General features: G+C 49.1%; 1 protein-coding gene across 1 annotated transcript in view; it reads right to left on the reverse strand.

Annotated features, from left to right (window-relative positions):
* The window catches only part of c5 (complement component 5), a 39,005-nt gene that overhangs the window by 7,945 nt on the left and 11,157 nt on the right, over positions 1–19,903 (reverse strand). The window contains exons 11-34 of the mRNA XM_026186397.1: positions 17,484–17,672; positions 16,910–17,113; positions 16,621–16,833; positions 15,397–15,546; positions 15,105–15,231; positions 14,954–15,019; positions 13,668–13,883; positions 13,332–13,416; positions 11,522–11,604; positions 11,275–11,414; positions 10,914–11,147; positions 10,680–10,740; positions 10,504–10,593; positions 10,220–10,432; positions 10,026–10,101; positions 9,532–9,691; positions 9,325–9,429; positions 9,055–9,226; positions 8,305–8,429; positions 4,209–4,289; positions 3,968–4,120; positions 3,832–3,894; positions 3,673–3,760; positions 2,706–2,745 (exon numbers count right to left, since the gene is read on the reverse strand). Coding sequence (XP_026042182.1) covers positions 2,706–2,745; positions 3,673–3,760; positions 3,832–3,894; positions 3,968–4,120; positions 4,209–4,289; positions 8,305–8,429; positions 9,055–9,226; positions 9,325–9,429; positions 9,532–9,691; positions 10,026–10,101; positions 10,220–10,432; positions 10,504–10,593; positions 10,680–10,740; positions 10,914–11,147; positions 11,275–11,414; positions 11,522–11,604; positions 13,332–13,416; positions 13,668–13,883; positions 14,954–15,019; positions 15,105–15,231; positions 15,397–15,546; positions 16,621–16,833; positions 16,910–17,113; positions 17,484–17,672 — 3,134 coding nt within the window. The remainder of the gene's footprint in view (positions 1–2,705; positions 2,746–3,672; positions 3,761–3,831; positions 3,895–3,967; positions 4,121–4,208; positions 4,290–8,304; positions 8,430–9,054; positions 9,227–9,324; positions 9,430–9,531; positions 9,692–10,025; positions 10,102–10,219; positions 10,433–10,503; positions 10,594–10,679; positions 10,741–10,913; positions 11,148–11,274; positions 11,415–11,521; positions 11,605–13,331; positions 13,417–13,667; positions 13,884–14,953; positions 15,020–15,104; positions 15,232–15,396; positions 15,547–16,620; positions 16,834–16,909; positions 17,114–17,483; positions 17,673–19,903) is intronic.

Here is a 19,903-nt window from a genome sequence, read left to right on the forward strand (position 1 = left end):
ACTGCGTCAGACACACAGAGTGGACACTTTGGCTTTAACATAAACTTACTGTTGCAGCACCAAAGTGACCTCATGGGTCTCCTGACCCAGCGTTTTGTACTCGTGTGATTTATTCTATGGTTTCTAGTTTTGATCCCTTGCACCTCATGTTTCTCTGTGTCCCCTCTGTTCTGTGTAAAGTCTGTGTTTCTTGGTCTGTCTTCGCATGTTTTGAGTTTCTTGTGTTTTCTGTCACTCTGTATGGTGACTTATGTTCTAATGGTTGGTCTTTTGTTTCTCCCTCGAGTCTAGTTTCTTGTGTTCCAGGATTTCGCTCTGTGTATTATTTATCATCTCTGGTCTTTTGGTTCTTTGCCTTATGGTTATGTCTCTGTGTTTCTTAGTTGCTCTGTCTCCACCCTGTCAAGCTCGCATCTCAGTGTTATACTTCCTGTTTTACTTTGAAGGTAAATGGTAAATGGTAAATGGCCTGTATTTATATAGCGCTTTACTAGTCCCTAAGGACCCCAAAGCGCTTTACATATCCAGTCATTCACCCATTCACACACACATTCACACACTGGTGATGGCAGCTACATTGTAGCCACAGCCACCCTGGGGCGCACTGACAGAGGCGAGGCTGCCGGACACTGGGGCCACCGGGCCCTCTGACCACCACCAGTGTCTGTGTCTGATGTGAGTGTATCCTACTTTGCTTCCTTGTCTCGTCAGTTCTGATTTCTCCCAGCTGTGCCCTCCTTCTGTGTCTCATTCCCTTGTTATTCCCCAGTGTATTTAAGCCCTGTGTTTCTCTGTGCAGTGTTGGGAAGGTTACTTTTAAAATGTATTCCATTACAGAATACAGAATACATGCCCCAAAATGTATTCTGTAACCTATTCCGTTACGTTACTCAATGACAGTAACGTATTCTGAATACTTTGGATTACTTAATATATTATCATGCTTTTTACAACAACATGAATGTACTATTGCTGTGTGATTTATTACTATTACTGAAGGTCCGCGACTCCGAACTGTAGTAAAGGGACCTCTGACTAATACGGTGGGGTCCCTGTCGGCTCGTAGCCGAAAAATAGCTTTACTTTGTTGTGTGGGTCAACTTTTCTTGCGAGAGACAGAGAGAGGCGTTGAAAGGCTGCTCCAACAGAACTTATTGTTTCGGAGGAAAACAGGAACACGGTGTACAGTCGAGTCTTAACAGCTTACTTACAACTGGGCTCGTCAGGCTCTCTTCTTGGCTGCAGTGGTTATTATTATATTTACATGCTTCCAGCCAGTGTTGCCAACTCCTCAGTAAGGAAAATCGCTATTGGCTGTCCTAAAAGTCGCTAAATGATGTCATCGTCTAATTTGCATAATTGGTCATGCTAATCTAATTGTAACCTATGCTGTTGGAGAGAGAAATAACATCGTGGAAGAGACATAAAGTGAGTAAAAAACGTCCTAAATGCATTTAGAGTTTATTTAGAACTGCAAATTAAATTCCAACCCTGCTCCTTTACCCGGGCTTGGACCGGCAAGTGACCCGAAATAGGCGCTCTGGTGGAGTTACTTTGTGCGTGTGTTTATAAGTAGTTTTAAACCTTGTGATCCACAAAACAGCATAAGAGTAAAAGAGTAAAAGAAGAACTGACTGCGTTACAGCACCCGCTGCTTGTTGAGAGTAAAAGAGATACGCGCTTTCACGTCTTTTTTTAGCGACTTTTTTTAGACAAAAAGTCGCTAAGGGGTCTGAAAACTCGCTAAATATAGCGACAAAGTCGCTAAGTTGGCAACACTGCTTCCAGCTCCCGTTTTTCCTCGATGATAACTCGTACCTTTCCACTCCCCTTTTTCTCCCTCCTCGCGCTCACAGACACATAACGTGTATGGCAGTCCATTCTCCCTGCAGCACGGACTACACTGCCCATGATGCTACATTCTTTAGAGCTATGCTTGTAGCATTCTGCCTGTTAGCTTAGCACAACAACAACAACAACGAAAAGGCGCTCTCTCACCCAGGAAACACACAGTCGCAGAGAGAGAGAGAGCGTCGCCCTGTAACCATGGCAACCGTAACGCTGCCACCTGGAACAACAGAACGTAGCTGTCAAACAAAACCCAAACAGTCCTGACCCGCGACAATATGAAACAGGAAAGTACCGCCGTGTAATCTATTTATTTCAACAAAGTAACTGTATTCTAAATACCACCTTTTTAAACGGTAACTGTAACGGAATACAGTTACTCATATTTTGTATTTTAAATACGTAACGGCGGTACATGTATTCCGTTACTCCCCAACACTGGCTGTGTCAGTGTCGCATCGGCCCTCGTGCTGTGTGGCTCGCCCTGTGTTTCCCTGTGAGTTTAGTTTAGTTTAGTTTAGTTTAGTTTAGTTTGCTTTGTATGCTCGTTTTCCCGTGCCAGCAAATAAAGCTGTGATTTTGAGTTCATCCCTCGAGACGGAGTACCTGCCACGCAGCGCTTCTTGACAGATTTTTAGTTTGAGTGTCCTTATTTTCCTCTCAGCTATGGATTCTGTCACTAGTTAGGTTAGGTAACATAAACTACTGAAAGTCTGTTAACCACAACCAACCCAGTGACGTCACCCTCTGTAGTTACATGTGTGACTGCTTTTGCAGCAGGGATCCATGCTGTGAGTTAGCCTTCATGCATGCAAGCGTTTCAGTGAGCGAGAAAGACAATCATGCAGTGCTCTTACTTTACACAGGCCACCAGGGTAGGAGTTCGTAATCTTGGATCTGAGGAGGAGAAAGAAGACATTTAATCTGGTGACAGGCAGCTGCTGCTGCAGGTAAACAGCTGGAGCACTGTCTCTGTTTTGAACAGAAGTACAGAATAGAAAATAAATGAATAAACCTCACTGTAGTGAGACAGGAAGTGTAAAATCAATGAACAGAATCAACCTTTTGGGATTTACTTACCTGGATGATTGAGCATGAAGACAAAGAAGGAGGACGCGCGAAAGAGTTTAATGTTCAAAGTTTGGTTTAAAAGAGGAAAAAGTCTTGGCTCTTGAGGGAGGCGGTCGCACTTTCTCCTTCTCCCTCATCTTTCCTGCTTGGCTTCTCATGTCTTTTGTATAGTCTCGCTTATTCTCTAACCCTCAGACAGTCTCCCAGACTTGTTCTCTAAAAACATAAAGAAGAATTATGGATTTGATCAACTCGTCCCTTGACGAAACTGACACCCTCCTGGGCTTGGGAGAGCCCGACTGTCCTGCGGAGACGTTTGCTGCCGGATACTCGATGGTCAGTTGCGTCGTGTGTCTGGTGACGCTCTCAATGGAGGACATTGAACGACATCGACCAATTCGGAACCACGATAACAGAGTTCTGGCTGATTGGAGCCGGCTTATCGAAGTACAAGAAGCAGCTACAGCTGTTGAAAATCCCACAAGGCTGTCCGACATGATAGACGATGGGCAGGGCTGTGAGTAAGACTGTGGTTATGGATACCATCTTGGAGAAGAACAACAGGAATTGAGAGACCTGGTGACCTGTGATGGACCAACTGTAAAATTGGAAGCAGTTTGTTCGCACTAACCAAAACAGCTACCATCTTCATCTCATGTTTTGAGTGTGGTGTGAAATCTGTTTGTGGAGTTTGAAAGTGTGCTGTGGCTGTGATCTTTCACATACACCTGTACATCCAGGTGAGATACTCACTGGTTTCAGGAGTGACCACCTCAATCGTGAGGTCAAAGTTACACGTGGCCTGTGCGGACGCCACGGTCTGATAGTACACCGTCTTCATCTGCAGACAGATCGGGGAACGTTAGAGCCGATTTTGCCCACATGGCTTCAGGTGAATTAACCCACACCCACCTTCACATTGGACACGCCGCGACCATAACCTGTGGACACGGTGATGTCATCATTCTTTGTTACCTGGGAAGGAAAACAAAAAGGTTACTGTTGACCTGGAGCTGCACCTGACCTCGCTGCACTGAGCCGTTCTCACCTGGAAGGGTGAGGCCACGGGTCGACTCTGGCTCAGCTGGATTTGTCCCAGAATTCCTTTTGTTCTGTAGCGGATGCTGATGTCCTGACTGAGGGCGGCTCGAGAGACAACTCTGCTGTACTCCGTTAATGTCTCCAGAGTCAAGAAGGTGTCCTGAGGGAGGTCAAAGGTCAACAAGAAGCGCAAAAGAGGTTAACAGAGAGGGGTTTAAGGTGGCAGGCCGAGTTTGGGGTGTATTTACCTGCACAGAGTAGAAACCTTCACCGTAGTGCTGATCCTGGGTCAGCCAGGACAGGATGGGTTTCGCATATGAGATCCTCCCCTTAAAAAACAACATTATTTTAAAATGTGAGGGGAACTACAGAAACACGCCCCCTACAGGCAGAGAGGAGAACTACAGAAACACGTCCCCTACAGGCAGAGAAGGGAACTACAGAAACACGCCCCCTACAGGCAGACAGGAGAACTACAGAAACACGCCCCCTACAGGCAGAGAGGAGAACTACAGAAACACGCCCCCTACAGGCAGAGAAGGGAACTACAGAAACACGCCCCCTACAGGCAGAGAGGAGAACTACAGAAACACGCCCCCCTACAGGCAGAGAGGAGAACTACAGAAACACGCCCCCTACAGGCAGAGAAGGGAACTACAGAAACACGCCCCCTACAGGCAGAGAGGAGAACTACAGAAACACGCCCCCTACAGGCAGAGAGGAGAACTACAGAAACACGCCCCCTACAGGCAGAGAAGGGAACTACAGAAACACGCCCCCTACAGGCAGAGAGGAAAACTACAGAAACACGCCCCCTACAGGCAGAGAGGAGAACTACAGAAACACGCCCCCTACAGGCAGAGAGGAGAACTACAGAAACACGCCCCTACAGGCAGAGAGGGGAACTACAGAAACACGCCCCCTACAGGCAGAGAGAACTACAGAAACACGCCCCCTACAGGCAGAGAGGAGAACTACAGAAACACGCCCCCTACAGGCAGAGAGGGGAACTACAGAAACACGCCCCCTACAGGCAGAGAGGGGAACTACAGAAACACGCCCCCTACAGGCAGAGAGGAAAACTACAGAAACACGCCCCCTACAGGCAGAGAGGAGAACTACAGAAACACGCCCCCTACAGGCAGAGAGGAGAACTACAGAAACACGCCCCTACAGGCAGAGAGGGGAACTACAGAAACACGCCCCCTACAGGCAGAGAGAACTACAGAAACACGCCCCCTACAGGCAGAGAGGAGAACTACAGAAACACGCCCCCTACAGGCAGAGAGGGGAACTACAGAAACACGCCCCCTACAGGCAGAGAGGAGAACTACAGAAACACGCCCCCTACAGGCAGAGAGGAGAACTACAGAAACACGCCCCCTACAGGCAGAGAAGGGAACTACAGAAACACGCCCCCTACAGGCAGAGATGGGAACTACAGAAACACGCCCCTACAGGCAGAGAGGAGAACTACAGAAAGACGCCCCTACAGGCAGAGAGGGGAACTACAGAAACACGCCCCCTACAGGGAGAGAGGAAAACTACAGAAACACGCCCCCTACAGGCAGAGAGGAGAACTACAGAAACACGCCCCCTACAGGCAGAGAGGGGAACTACAGAAACACGCCCCCTACAGGCAGAGAGGAAAACTACAGAAACACGCCCCCTACAGGCAGAGAGGGGAACTACAGAAACACGCCCCCTACAGGCAGAGAGGAAAACTACAGAAACACGCCCCCTACAGGCAGAGAGGAGAACTACAGAAAGACGCCCCTACAGGCAGAGAGGGGAACTACAGAAACACGCCCCTTACAGGGAGAGAGGAAAACTACAGAAACACGCCCCCTACAGGCAGAGAGGGGAACTACAGAAACACACCCCCTACAGGCAGAGAGGAGAACTACAGAAACACGCCCCCTACAGGCAGAGAGGAGAACTACAGAAACACGCCCCCTACAGGCAGAGAAGGGAACCACAGAAACACGCCCCCTACAGGCAGAGAGGAGAACTACAGAAACACGCCCCCTACAGGCAGAGAGGAAAACTACAGAAACACGCCCCCTACAGGCAGAGAGGAAAACTACAGAAAGACGCCCCTACAGGCAGAGAGGGGAACTACAGAAACACGCCCCTTACAGGGAGAGAGGAAAACTACAGAAACACGCCCCCTACAGGCAGAGAGGGGAACTACAGAAACACACCCCCTACAGGGAGAGAGGGGAACTACAGAAACACACCCCCTACAGGCAGAGATGGGAACTACAGAAACACGCCCCCTACAGGGAGAGAGGGGAACTACAGAAACACGCCCCCTACAGGGAGAGAGGAAAACTACAGAAACACGCCCCCTACAGGCAGAGATGGGAACTACAGAAACACGCCCCCTACAGGGAGAGAGGAAAACTACAGAAACACGCCCCCTACAGGCAGAGAGGAGAACTACAGAAACACGCCCCTACAGGCAGAGAGGGGAACTACAGAAACACGCCCCCTACAGGCAGAGAGAACTACAGAAACACGCCCCCTACAGGCAGAGAGAACTACAGAAACACGCCCCCTACAGGCAGAGAGGAGAACTACAGAAACACGCCCCCTACAGGCAGAGAGGAGAACTACAGAAACACGCCCCCTACAGGCAGAGAAGGGAACTACAGAAACACGCCCCCTACAGGCAGAGAGGAGAACTACAGAAACACGCCCCCTACAGGCAGAGAGGAGAACTACAGAAACACGCCCCCTACAGGCAGAGAAGGGAACCACAGAAACACGCCCCCTACAGGCAGAGAGGAGAACTACAGAAACACGCCCCCTACAGGCAGAGAGGAAAACTACAGAAACACGCCCCCTACAGGCAGAGAGGAGAACTACAGAAACACGCCCCCTACAGGCAGAGAGGAGAACTACAGAAACACGCCCCCTACAGGCAGAGAGGAAAACTACAGAAACACGCCCCCTACAGGCAGAGAGGAGAACTACAGAAACACGCCCCCTACAGGCAGAGAGGAGAACTACAGAAACACGCCCCCTACAGGCAGAGAGGAGAACTACAGAAACACGCCCCCTACAGGCAGAGAGGAAAACTACAGAAACACGCCCCCTACAGGCAGAGAGGAGAACTACAGAAACATGCCCCCTACAGGCAGAGAAGGGAACCACAGAAACACGCCCCCTACAGGCAGAGAGGAGAACTACAGAAACACGCCCCCTACAGGCAGAGAAGGGAACTACAGAAACACGCCCCCTACAGGCAGAGAGGAGAACTACAGAAACACGCCCCTACAGGCAGAGAGGAGAACTACAGAAAGACGCCCCTACAGGCAGAGAGGGGAACTACAGAAACACGCCCCCTACAGGGAGAGAGGAAAACTACAGAAACACGCCCCCTACAGGCAGAGAGGAGAACTACAGAAACACGCCCCCTACAGGCAGAGAGGGGAACTACAGAAACACGCCCCCTACAGGCAGAGAGGAAAACTACAGAAACACGCCCCCTACAGGCAGAGAGGGGAACTACAGAAACACGCCCCCTACAGGCAGAGAGGAAAACTACAGAAACACGCCCCCTACAGGCAGAGAGGAGAACTACAGAAAGACGCCCCTACAGGCAGAGAGGGGAACTACAGAAACACGCCCCTTACAGGGAGAGAGGAAAACTACAGAAACACGCCCCCTACAGGCAGAGAGGGGAACTACAGAAACACACCCCCTACAGGGAGAGAGGGGAACTACAGAAACACACCCCCTACAGGCAGAGATGGGAACTACAGAAACACGCCCCCTACAGGGAGAGAGGGGAACTACAGAAACACGCCCCCTACAGGGAGAGAGGAAAACTACAGAAACACGCCCCCTACAGGCAGAGATGGGAACTACAGAAACACGCCCCCTACAGGGAGAGAGGAAAACTACAGAAACACGCCCCCTACAGGGAGAGAGGGGAACTACAGAAACACGCCCCCTACAGGGAGAGAGGAAAACTACAGAAACACGCCCCCTACAGGCAGAGAGGGGAACTACAGAAACACGCCCCCTACAGGCAGAGAGGGGAAGTACAGAAACACGCCCCCTACAGGCAGAGAGGGGAACTACAGAAACACGCCCCCTACAGGGAGAGAGGAAAACTACAGAAACACGCCCCCTACAGGGAGAGAGGAAAACTACAGAAACACGCCCCCTACAGGGAGAGAGGAGAACTACAGAAACACGCCCCTACAGGCAGAGAGGGGAACTACAGAAACACACCCCCTACAGGCAGAGAGGAGAACTACAGAAACACGCCCCCTACAGGTAGAGAGGAGAACTACAGAAACACACCCCCATATCAGCAGGAAGTCACAGCACCTTAACCAGCATAGTCAGTAGGACGTACGCCGTCATCTCCACCGTCACACCGCTAGATTGGTCGGGCTTCAGCCAGTCAGATGTCACACTGGCCTCCTGCCAGTACCTGAGTACAGCAGGATTACCTGAACAAAAACACAAAAACAAGTTTAATTTCCTGAATCTTAAGCCTCTATTCTACTGACACCTACTCAGCGCGACATTTTTAGGGGTTTTCATAAACTAGTAGTACCTGTTACTTTTTAGTACCAGGTACTACTCGATCTGAAAATGTCATGTCAGCAGGCTGCATGCCACTGATTGGCCAGGCAGTGATGTCACTTGATGAGTCATGAGACTGAGAATACAACCTGAACTGTTTGAAACCCAGCAGAGTGAGAAACCTACTTACTGGACTCCACCCAGACTGACGTGGTACTCAACTTTAATGCAAAACAACCAAAAGCCAGTAGAGTTGAGCTGGTGTTGGAAACGAGGCATTAGTGATGGATGGAGCATGACCAGTGGAAGGATGTGATACACGTCAGTGACTGTTTTCTGCCTTTCTTCTTACTGATGTATTAATGCCATAAACTTTAAAATCCCGAAATCAATGTAAAGGAAAAGAAGCACACTGACTTTTGAATATTATCAGGGATTCTTTGAGTGGTTTATAACAAATCCATCACACAATCAAACAGTAACTCAAAAAACTGCCATTCAGCAAACAGAGAGCCAATCAGAAAGAAGGAAACAAAAAAAACCACACACCTTTTTGCCGTGCCAGCTTCTCCAGGCTGCTGATGAGCTGGAAGGATATCATGCTGTTGGGGTCATGAAGGGTCAGCGCATAGGTCGCCACTGCACGTACGTAAACACTCTTCACACTGAGGGCATGCTGGGAAATGTAAGCTACGGCAGAACTAATACTGTCCTCGTGGATCTGAAAGCAGGACAGTTTATGAGCAGCTTCTTCAGTATTTGTTTAGCGCTCAGGTAGGCTGATGTGTTGAGTGATGAGACGAGGAGGTGTGGTCTCACCTGAAGCTGCAGGATCCGGTCTCTAATCTTTGTTGCTTTGTGTAGAGCAATCAGTGTAAAGGCTGTCAGATACACTGATTGGTCCACTGGATCTGTCCCCTCAGCCTGCAGCCAATCACAATACACAAAATTAACAAAGCTCTGTCTCACCACAAGAAACATTCAAGTGAGAACAGAAGAAGAAATGGAATAAGCGGAGGCAGAGACCAAAATTCTGTTGGATTTGTAGGGGGACTCCTCAGTGAAGGACCCGTCCGGCTGCTGAGCCTTGAACATCAGCCAGGTCAGAGACTCTGAGAGAGTCTGATGGTTCACGGAGACCACAGGTTCCGCCGCAGCCAGAGCCCTCACCACCAGGGCCGTGATCCTGACAGACAGCACAGAGGGACAGAAGTACCATGGTGTCATTCTCAGGACCAACCAGCAGATGGCACCAAAAGCACAAGGAGGAACCCGTGCAGATCCACGCGCTCACGTTTGATAAAAGCCAGTCTGGGCTGTACTACAGCAAAACATCTCACCTGAATGTGTTCATGTGTTTCTTTTATTTTAGGAAGCTATGCTGTTAAACTCAAATACTCCATTACAAGTGTGATCCTGTGAGATGGCTGACCACCCTGTCATAAAACCACAGGTCCATTCTGTCTCACCTGCAGACAGGTGAGGAGGACACTGCTCCCGAGGCTTTGATGTTTACCTACCAGGTGCTGGGCTCTCTATTCCTCCACATGCTGTAGCTCGAGTCTCCAAGTCTGAATGAACTGATGCTGACGAGGCCTACGCGCACACACACACACACACACACACACACACACACACACACACACACACACACACAGTAAATGAACTGTTAACCCTCTGTGCTACCATCGGGGCCTCTTCAGTGCCTCCTCACCCTCCCTGATCTTCCTCTTCATGTTAGCTGCGCTCTTCTGGATGTCTTCTCCCAGCACGTTCCAGCTGCCTGATGCTTCCAGGTACTGAAACAGCTGGATGAGGGGGAGGAGGCCGCCGAGCTCCACCTCCGCTGATCCAACCGGCAGGCTGATGAGCTGCCGGAAGCCTTCGGGGTTGTGCCCCACTGACAGGACTTCCCCCAGCACCTCGCCTGGTACACAGAACAAACATGATTTTGTTTGACATGCAACTGTGCAGCGAGAAATGCGTTCCACTTGTTACCATTGATTGTCAGCATCCTCTCCACATCCGTGTTGGGAACCATGTTGCTCGGCACTTGGTTCTTCAGCTCCACTGTCCTCTTCTCTGAGCCTGCAGGGCCACAAACAGCCCGAGACAGACTGACATCAGCAAGCACTTTAGGTGGAGCAGAGCTTCACAGAGCAGAGCCTACGCACCATACACTCCCTGTGGGTCGAGTCTTCCTCCAGAGCTCACCTCCCGCCTCACTCCTTCAGGCTGGAAACACAACCGAGATTAGCATCATTTTACAGACAGAAGTCTGGTTTCAGTCTTTAGACTGGAAACGCTGTTAGCAGCAGGTTGGCGAGAGCGTGGCTCTGCTAATGTGATTATTAGCATTTGTGTTTCTGTTCATTTTCATACTCCTGAGACAGTCCGTCCGTACGTACCACCACTCGCAGCTTCTTCTCCACGATGTCTGCCCGACTGTAGGGTGTTTTCAGGGTGAAGGTCAGGGTGTGCTCTCCAGGTTCCAGTCCCAGCAGGGTGAAGGTCACTGGTCCCACCCCTTTTCCTGGTATCTCGTTCCATTCGCATGCTGTAGAGCGAAGCCCTGCCTGCCCAATCACAGGCTGAGACTTGAGCAGGCAGATCGCCGGGCCGACTGTCAGCGTCACGCAGTACTGAGGGTGAAGACGGACAGAACAGAAGATTCTTCATCACTGAAGCCACAGCTACCCCATCCAAACCCTACAGGGATGCATGGCAAAGGATCATGGGATATGTAGTTGGGTGGTGTGTGTTGTGTACCCTAACGTGGTCGAGCAGCTGGTTGTACACGGACCCCTTCAGCTCCAGCTGCTCTCCTCTGACCACCTGATAGGGCAGCGGGATGTCCACGCTGAGCGGCAGACGGACCGACACTTGGACGGGATCTGCCACGCACATACCTGTCGGACAAACGGGAACCATCCGACTTTACTTATCCCTGCATACTGAGGGGCAGAAAACTGAAGAGCAAGGCACGCTTAAAAAGGAATAAATGAAAGAAACTCGCCGTTCTTGAACATGCCGACGGCCTTTATCTGCCACGTGGTGAGAGAGTCCGGCAGAGTCCTGCTGACCGCCAGCCGCCCTGAACTAATGACAGGAAACACAAGGACAGTCACAACAGTCCCTAAAGACAGGGAGGCGGATCTGTAACCAGCTGTGCTGCCTGGAGCATTAAAGCTGCCATCATTGTTGGGACCATGTGTAAACCTTAGTTAAAGGAAATGAATGTCTGACTTGCCAGGCATGGATTAGCTCTCAAACAGTATTTTCAACAGAACTTCTGGGACATGTTCTGTTTGGACACAGCTTCACATTTAATGGTTTTTCTTTCATCACTGTTTACAGTGTAAATTCTCACTGAAGGCATCAAACTGAATGAAAACGTGGAATTATGAAGTAAACCCAAACATGTTTTATATCCACCCTCTGCTTCGATTCCTGCTTCGCTCACTCTTGGCCTTCTCTCCACGAGCTTCATGAGGTCGTCTCCTGAAATGGTTTCCAACAGTCTTGAAGGAGTTCAGAGATGCTGAGCGTTTGTCGGGCCTTTGCCTTCACTCTGCGCTCCATCTCATCCCAAACCATCTCCACTGGGTTCAGGTCAGGTGACTGTGGAGGCCAGGCCTCCATCGCTCTCCTTCTTGGTCCTCACACAGCCTGGAGGTGTGTTTGGGGTCCTGTTGGAGAATAAATGATGGGACGGCATGTCGCTGCAGGATGCTGTGGTGGCCATGCTGGGTCAGTGTGCCTTCAGTTTGGAAGAAATCCCCAACAGTGTCACCATCACACCCCCTCCTCCATGCTTCACAGTGGGAACATGCACGTGGAGACCATCGTTCACCTTTTCTCCCCAAAGACACGGCAGGTGGAACCAAAGATCTCAGGTTTGGACTCATCAGACCAAAGCACAGATGGTCTGATGTCCATTTGTTGTGTTTCTTGGTCCAAACAAATCTCTTCTTGTTGCTTTATCTTAGTCGTGGTTTCTCAGCAGCTGTTTGACCATAAAGGTCTGATTCACACAGTCTCCTCTGAACATGTACAGATGTGTCTGCTACTGGAGCTCTGTGTGGCATCTGTCTGGGCCCTGATCTGAGCTGCTGCTACATGATCCCAGATGTCTTCAGTTTGTATCTACAATGTGGAAAGTAGCACCAATGAAGAAAGCCCACTAAATGAGAAGGTGTGTCCAGAGTTCTGACTGGTAGTGCAGATTCAATGCATTCAGTGCTATCACCTGTAAGACGTCCTGGTTTGAATCCACTCTCTGTGTGGAGTTGGCATGTTCTCCTCATGCCTGCTTCCTCCCACTCACATTACATTTACCGGTGATTTAAAACTGACTGTGAGTGGTTGTTTTCCTCTCTATGTTAGCCATGAAACAGACTGCTGACCTGTCTAGGGTTTACCCTGCTTCTTGCTCTATAACAGCTGGGATAGGCTCCACCCCTCTGTGACCCTGAGTTGGATAAGTGGAAAAAAGGAATGGAGCTGTCTTAGAAGAATGTTTCCTGCTGAGCTGCATCACTTTGAAAGCTCAGATTGTCATCTCAGAAGCCCCATCTTTTAGTAGTACAGACGTGTTTATGGGGGACAGCCAATCAGAAGAGCATTAGTTTGAAGGGGGTGGAGCTAAAACAGCTTGTTTCAGACAGGATGGTCTGAGGGTTGCACTGAGGCCCAGTATCAGATAAATACGCATTATTTCTAACTGTGAATCCTGCAAAGCTGCTCTGGTAGAGAACAGAACTACGGAGCTGGGACTGAGCAGAGTACTTTAATCGATTTTGTTCCTGAGGTGTGTTTGATGTCACCTGATGCGCTGCACCTCCCACATCCAGCTCTCTGGAAAGTAGCTCCGCACCAGAGAAGGAGCGAGGTCAAAGTCTGCACCCATTTCTGTACACAAACAAGAGTGCAACACACATTGACTTACACCTGCTCTGACATCATAATAAACTCTATAAACCAGTCAGAGAACAGCTGTCTGTATCAGCATACAGGAGCTGCTAACAGGTAATTCAGCTATGAAGTGAATATGTGCTGAACAGGTAGAGCAGCAGTGGATTGTAATAGCACAGAAATGAGCTCCTGCTGTTACGTTGGTATCATCAGAGTGTGATGCTGTAAACAGAAAAGTCCACACTGACCATTACGTGCAATGACGCTGCCTTGGTCGATGCTCCTCAGGAGATGCTCACAGCATTCTTGGTAGACCGTTACGCAGCGTTGACTTGCTGTCTCAGGTTGGAAGAACTTCCTGTTCTTGTGGACAAATACCTTAGCTTCATCAAGGCAGCTTCTATACGTTGGAGCACGCTTCATCCCATTTTCACAGCACACTTTGAATTTACCATATCTTGCCGCTAGACAGACAGAAGGACACACTTTACTTTACATCCACCACTGATTTATCCCCCATCATTACAAACATGTCAGCAAAACACACAGGTGAAGGTGTGTGTGTTAAACACATATCTATCTAATAGACTCCAGTTTGTGCATGTAAATGGAGAGTCCTCTTCACACACTGAGGTTAATTATGGAGTTCCACAGGGTTCAGTGCTAGGACCAATTCTGTTTACATTATACATGCTTCCCTTAGGCAGCATCATTAGAAGACATAGCATACATTTACACTGCTATGCAGATGACACCCAGCTCTATCTGTCCATGAAGCCAGATAACACACACCAATGAGTTAAACTGCAGGAATGTCTTAAAGACATAAAGACCTGGATGGCCGCTAACTTTCTGCTTCTTAATTCAGATCAAACTGAGGTTATTGTACTCGGCCCTGAAAATCTTAGACTCTTAAATTCAATTCAGCTAAATTACATACTTATATATAAATGGTGGTCACTGGGTGCTGGACAGTGGCTTTGTCTACTGATCAGGATAAGATGGGTTAAATGGCAGTGACTGAAAGAACGAGATCATGGCCTCTCCCTTAGAGACAGGGTGAGAAGTTCAGCCATCCGGGAGTGACTCAAACTAGAGCCAGCTGAGGTGGTTCGGGCATCTGACAAGGATGCCTCCTGGGTGAGGCCCCGGGGCAGACCCCGGACACGCTGGAGTCAGTAGGTGGCTGGGGAGAGGGAGGTCTGGGCTTCTCTGCTTGGGCTGCTGCCCCTGCGACCCTGGTCGCTGGTCACTTGTTGGATGTGAAGAAGTGAAATGTCAGAGATTTCTGCTTATCCTTGTCAGTGGGTGGAGCCTATTACAGCTACCGTACTGTGAGAGACGGGGTCCACCCTGGACAGGTCGCCAGGCTGATGCAGGGCAGTCAAACTTTAATCAGACACAATTTTTGCCATGTATTCTCTGCGGAGTGTGATTATGCTGTGTTTGAGTCACACCAACCAACGTGATGCTCAAATGAGCAGATTGACGGGACAACATGGAACAGAAAGGAAACATGCTGCTGCAGTCTCACCTTTTGCCTTTTTCTCCGGTTCGGTCAGAGCTCGCTTTGCACGCACGACAGCTGTGCACGCCTCATCTGAAACACCATAACCAAAGCACGAGTGAGCCATGCAGCACTTTAACCGCAGCGTCTCCCTTCACTCATTTACTGACTGACGTACTGCTGGTCGAGGGGGCCGTGTTGGCGTTGGTGATGAAGGTGAGGCCGGCCAGACGGAAAACATCTGCGCTGTCTTTACCGCCGCCTCCACCGCAGCCCAGGTCGCTCTGCTCGATGTGACGAAGAACCTGCGGGTCAAAGTTCATTCTGTCAGTTGTCAACACGTGGAAATTGAAATATCGTCCCTTAAAGTCAGAGTCGACATAAAGGGCCATCAGTTTGTTGTTGTGTCTGTTTTTAATGACAAACCGAAGCAAACTGCCTCGGATAAAACGGTATGATTTTGGTGTTACCATGGAAACAGGGTCTCGGTAGTTGGGCCGTAGGGTAAAGATGGCGGCGTCGACAGCAGACAGCGCCACCAGGCCATCCTGATTGGCCCTCACATCCAGCTGGAGTTGTTCCTTGGGCTTGTAGTACTGCTCACCCAGAGACATGTCAGTCTACCACACACACACACACACACACACACACACACACACACACACACACACACACACAAAGGATCAGCGATGTTCAATGTGCTGACCAGAAGCTTGCAGGAAGTGCACAAACATACGCGACAACACTGACACAGAACCTTTTCTGGTTTTTATGAAGTCCTAACTATCCATCAGGTTTCTCCCGCTTATCCAAAGACAGCCATGGTGACTTTGGATAAGCGGGTACTCCAGGCATCCTCCGCTCTACAGACACTTTCCAGCTTCTCCTCTGGGATCACGATGTGCTCCAAGGCCAGATAAGATATACAAATAACCTCTCCAGAGGGATCTGGGCCTGTGCAGAGGCATCAGAGCCCAGAACACCTCCTTCCTGACCAGTGAGGTCACAGTCCACATCCCAGAAACCACATCTGTAATGTTAAGGGTCAACACATCTTCCACCCAGCCTGTCCCTGTGGGTGGCGACTCCACAGAGACGGGATCATGGCAGGTATTCAGCCCTCTGAATTCAGCCCTGCCCACCAACCTCTACTCTGGGGTCCAGATTCAGGAGGGGGCCCTGGTTTTTCACTTCCAGTGAGGTTATCCAGCACAGAGATTTCTGTTTCTCTCTGGTATTTTGAAGCGTTAACTGCTCTAGTGCTGAGAGGCTGTTCTGTCCTGGGCTCAGACACACAGAAGTTGAAGGTGCAGGCAGGGTTTGAGCCACCAGGCATCAACCATCAGCTAACAGCTAACACCACACTGATGCCCATGCTGTGCGGTCTCACAGCAAGCAAACTGGTCTCAGGATTGCACTCAGGATTAGGCTTGCACTGGTCTATTAGCTTTAAGTCATCCCGAGGTTCGACTCTTGGATTACAGGTCCGGAGCTTCAGGTTTTCTTGGGTTTTTGGTTCCTGTTGGATATGAAGAAGCGTGACCCCCATTTCACACCTGCAGCACCTCCCTGCCCCCCTGAAACCTCGTGTCGGTCTTATTCCAGGCGTGTTTACCTTCCTTGACGTCCGTTTGAACACATCATTACACCAGACTCTGGAGCGACAAACCACAGGCTGTTGTGTGATGTTGTACCTGGAGCCCGCTGATGCATCTGTCTTCGACGGCCAGCCACACGGAGTCGGCCACCAGCTCGGATGTCCCCTCTCCAAACAGGATGTAGTAGACCAGCACCCTGATGGACGGCACCATGGCGGGCGTCACTTGAAAGCTCAGGCTATGTTTGTTGTCAGCGTTGGAGAGAACCTTCTGGCTGCCGAAATCCACCACCTTCCCTTTAGAGATCACCTGAGGGAGCGCGGCACAATGTTGTGAGAAATAATACAAACAGGAACAGCAGCATCGTGTGGCAGCTTCTCCTCACCAGGTAGCTGATGGTTGTGATGGGAATGTAGGAGGGCGTGGCCGAGTACACGCTGAGACGCGGTGGTCGTCCCACCTGGAGGCCGGGACCCATCAGCGGGGCGTCGATGTAGAGATAACGTTGGTTTGGCGAGTAATAAGCGACCGCCGTCAGAGTCAGACTGCTCTGACTGGCTGCTGGGAGGGTGGAGTCATCCGTCTGAAACTGTCAACAACAGCAAGGGGAGATGTTAGCAACAAGTACACAACTAAACAATAAGTCCACACCATCATGACATGAAGTTAAAATTTAAAAGACAAATAAACAACAACGAGTGAAGAAGCAGACAAGACGGGAAAAAGTAAACAACGAAATACAAACAAAATAAATAAACAGTAAATGAAATAAGAAAACAAGGAAACAACACGTAAAAAACAAACTAAAGAAGCACACAGGAAACAGATCTGAGCAACACTTCCTGTCTTCTTTCTTTGGTCATTGTCACACAGTCACATGATCACGTGCTCACAAATCCAGCACGGCTAATTTTACCTGTCCCTGAGACACACACATCTAAAGCACCTGCAACGCCCACCTTGAGAACAGCCCTGACTCCATCACCAGGTGTGTTGCAGATGAAGAAAGTGAGGCCGTTTGATTCGCTGGTGGAGCTGCCGGTGCAGGACATGGCCTCGAGGTCCCTCCCCTGTCTGAACAGCTCATTCTCCACCAGACTGACCTGAACACCTCTCACTGGCTTGTCCATGTGATCCTTCACCTGCACCTGTAGAGACACGGTGAAACAGCAACAATGGACAAACTGCTTTAAACTCGAGGAGTGTTACAGAGATGTACAGGGAGTGCAGAGTTATTAGGCAAATGAGTATTTTGTCCACATCATCCTCTTCATACATGTTGTCTCACTCCAAGCTGTATAGGCTCGAAAGCCTACTACCAATTAAGCATATTAGGTGATGTGCATCTCTGTAATGAGAAGGGGTGTGGTCTAATGACATCAACACCCTATATCAGGTGTGCATAATTATTAGGCAACGTCCTTTCCTTTGGCAAAATGGGTCAAAAGAAGGACTTGACAGGCTCAGAAAAGTCAAAAATAGTGAGATATCTTGCAGAGGGATGCAGCAGTCTCAAAATTGCAAAGCTTCTGAAGCGTGATCATCGAACAATCAAGCGTTTCATTCAAAATAGTCAACAGGGTCGCAAGAAGCGTGTGGAAAAACCAAGGCGCAAAATAACTGCCCATGAACTGAGAAAAGTCAAGCGTGCAGCTGCCAAGATGCCACTTGCCACCAGTTTGGCCATATTTCAGAGCTGCAACATCACTGGAGTGCCCAAAAGCACAAGGTGTGCAATACTCAGAGACATGGCCAAGGTAAGAAAGGCTGAAAGACGACCACCACTGAACAAGACACACAAGCTGAAACGTCAAGACTGGGCCAAGAAATATCTCAAGACTGGTTTTTCTAAGGTTTTATGGACTGATGAAATGAGAGTGAGTCTTGATGGGCCAGATGGATGGGCCCGTGGCTGGATTGGTAAAGGGCAGAGAGCTCCAGTCCGACTCAGACGCCAGCAAGGTGGAGGTGGAGTACTGGTTTGGGCTGGTATCATCAAAGATGAGCTTGTGGGGCCTTTTCGGGTTGAGGATGGAGTCAAGCTCAACTCCCAGTCCTACTGCCAGTTTCTGGAAGACACCTTCTTCAAGCAGTGGTACAGGAAGAAGTCTGCATCCTTCAAGAAAAACATGATTTTCATGCAGGACAATGCTCCATCACACGCGTCCAAGTACTCCACAGCGTGGCTGCAAGAAAGGGTATAAAAGAAGAAAAACTAATGACATGGCCTCCTTGTTCACCTGATCTGAACCCCATTGAGAACCTGTGGTCCATCATCAAATGTGAGATTTACAAGGAGGGAAAACAGTACACCTCTCTGAACAGTGTCTGGGAGGCTGTGGTTGCTGCTGCACGCAATGTTGATGGTGAACAGATCAAAACACTGACAGAATCCATGGATGGCAGGCTTTTGAGTGTCCTTGCAAAGAAAGGTGGCTATATTGGTCGCTGATTTGTTTTTGTTTTGTTTTTGAATGTCAGAAATGTATATTTGTGAATGTGGAGATGTTACATTGGTTTCACTGGTAAAAATAAATAATTGAAATGGGTATATATTTGTTTTTTGTTAAGTTGCCTAATAATTATGCACAGTAATAGTCACCTGCACACACAGATATCCCCCTAAAATAGCTAAAACTAAAAACAAACTAAAAACTACTTCCAAAAACATTCAGCTTTGATATTAATGAGTTTTTTGGGTTCATTGAGAACATGGTTGTTGTTCAATAATAACATTATTCCTCAAAAATACAACTTGCCTAATAATTCTGCACTCCCTGTATTTGTGTTAGTTGCAGCTGTCTCAGAGAAGATTAATGGATGTAGGACATGTGCAGAGGAGGATGCTGTGATGGGAGGAGGTGGATGATCCTCTGTGGCCACTCCTAAAAGAAGAAGAAGCTGCAGCAACGTCTCTTCTCGAGTGCTAGTTATTCGAGTATGTAGACATTTCTGTTGCTGGGATCTTCAACATAATGAAAGATGTCAGATGATCCTTCTGTGAAGTAGGTGCCATCACAGCAATGTGTCTTTGTAATCATCTGTTTGTTAAATCTGATATAATTCATCATCTCCAGGTCAATATGTTTCCCAAAGACAACCAAACGCAAAAGGTTAAAAATGTAATGTCCAGCAGAATCCAGGGGAAAAGGGGACTGGAATTACAGGTTAGGACCAAAGTTCCCAATGAAAGATGTGTTTGAAACTCATGCAAGGCTCATGTCTCGTGACAGAAAGAACGAGATCGCGGATACAAGCGGTGGAAATGAGCTTCCTCAGAGGGGTGGCTGGCCTCTCCCTTAGGGATAGGTTGAGGAGTTCAGCCATCTGGGAGGGGCTCAGAGTAGAGCCACTGCTCCTCCACATCGAAAGGAGCCAG

The sequence above is a fragment of the Astatotilapia calliptera genome, chromosome 12 (assembly GCF_900246225.1).
Source record: "Astatotilapia calliptera chromosome 12, fAstCal1.2, whole genome shotgun sequence".
NCBI classification, from domain to species: domain Eukaryota; kingdom Metazoa; phylum Chordata; class Actinopteri; order Cichliformes; family Cichlidae; genus Astatotilapia; species Astatotilapia calliptera.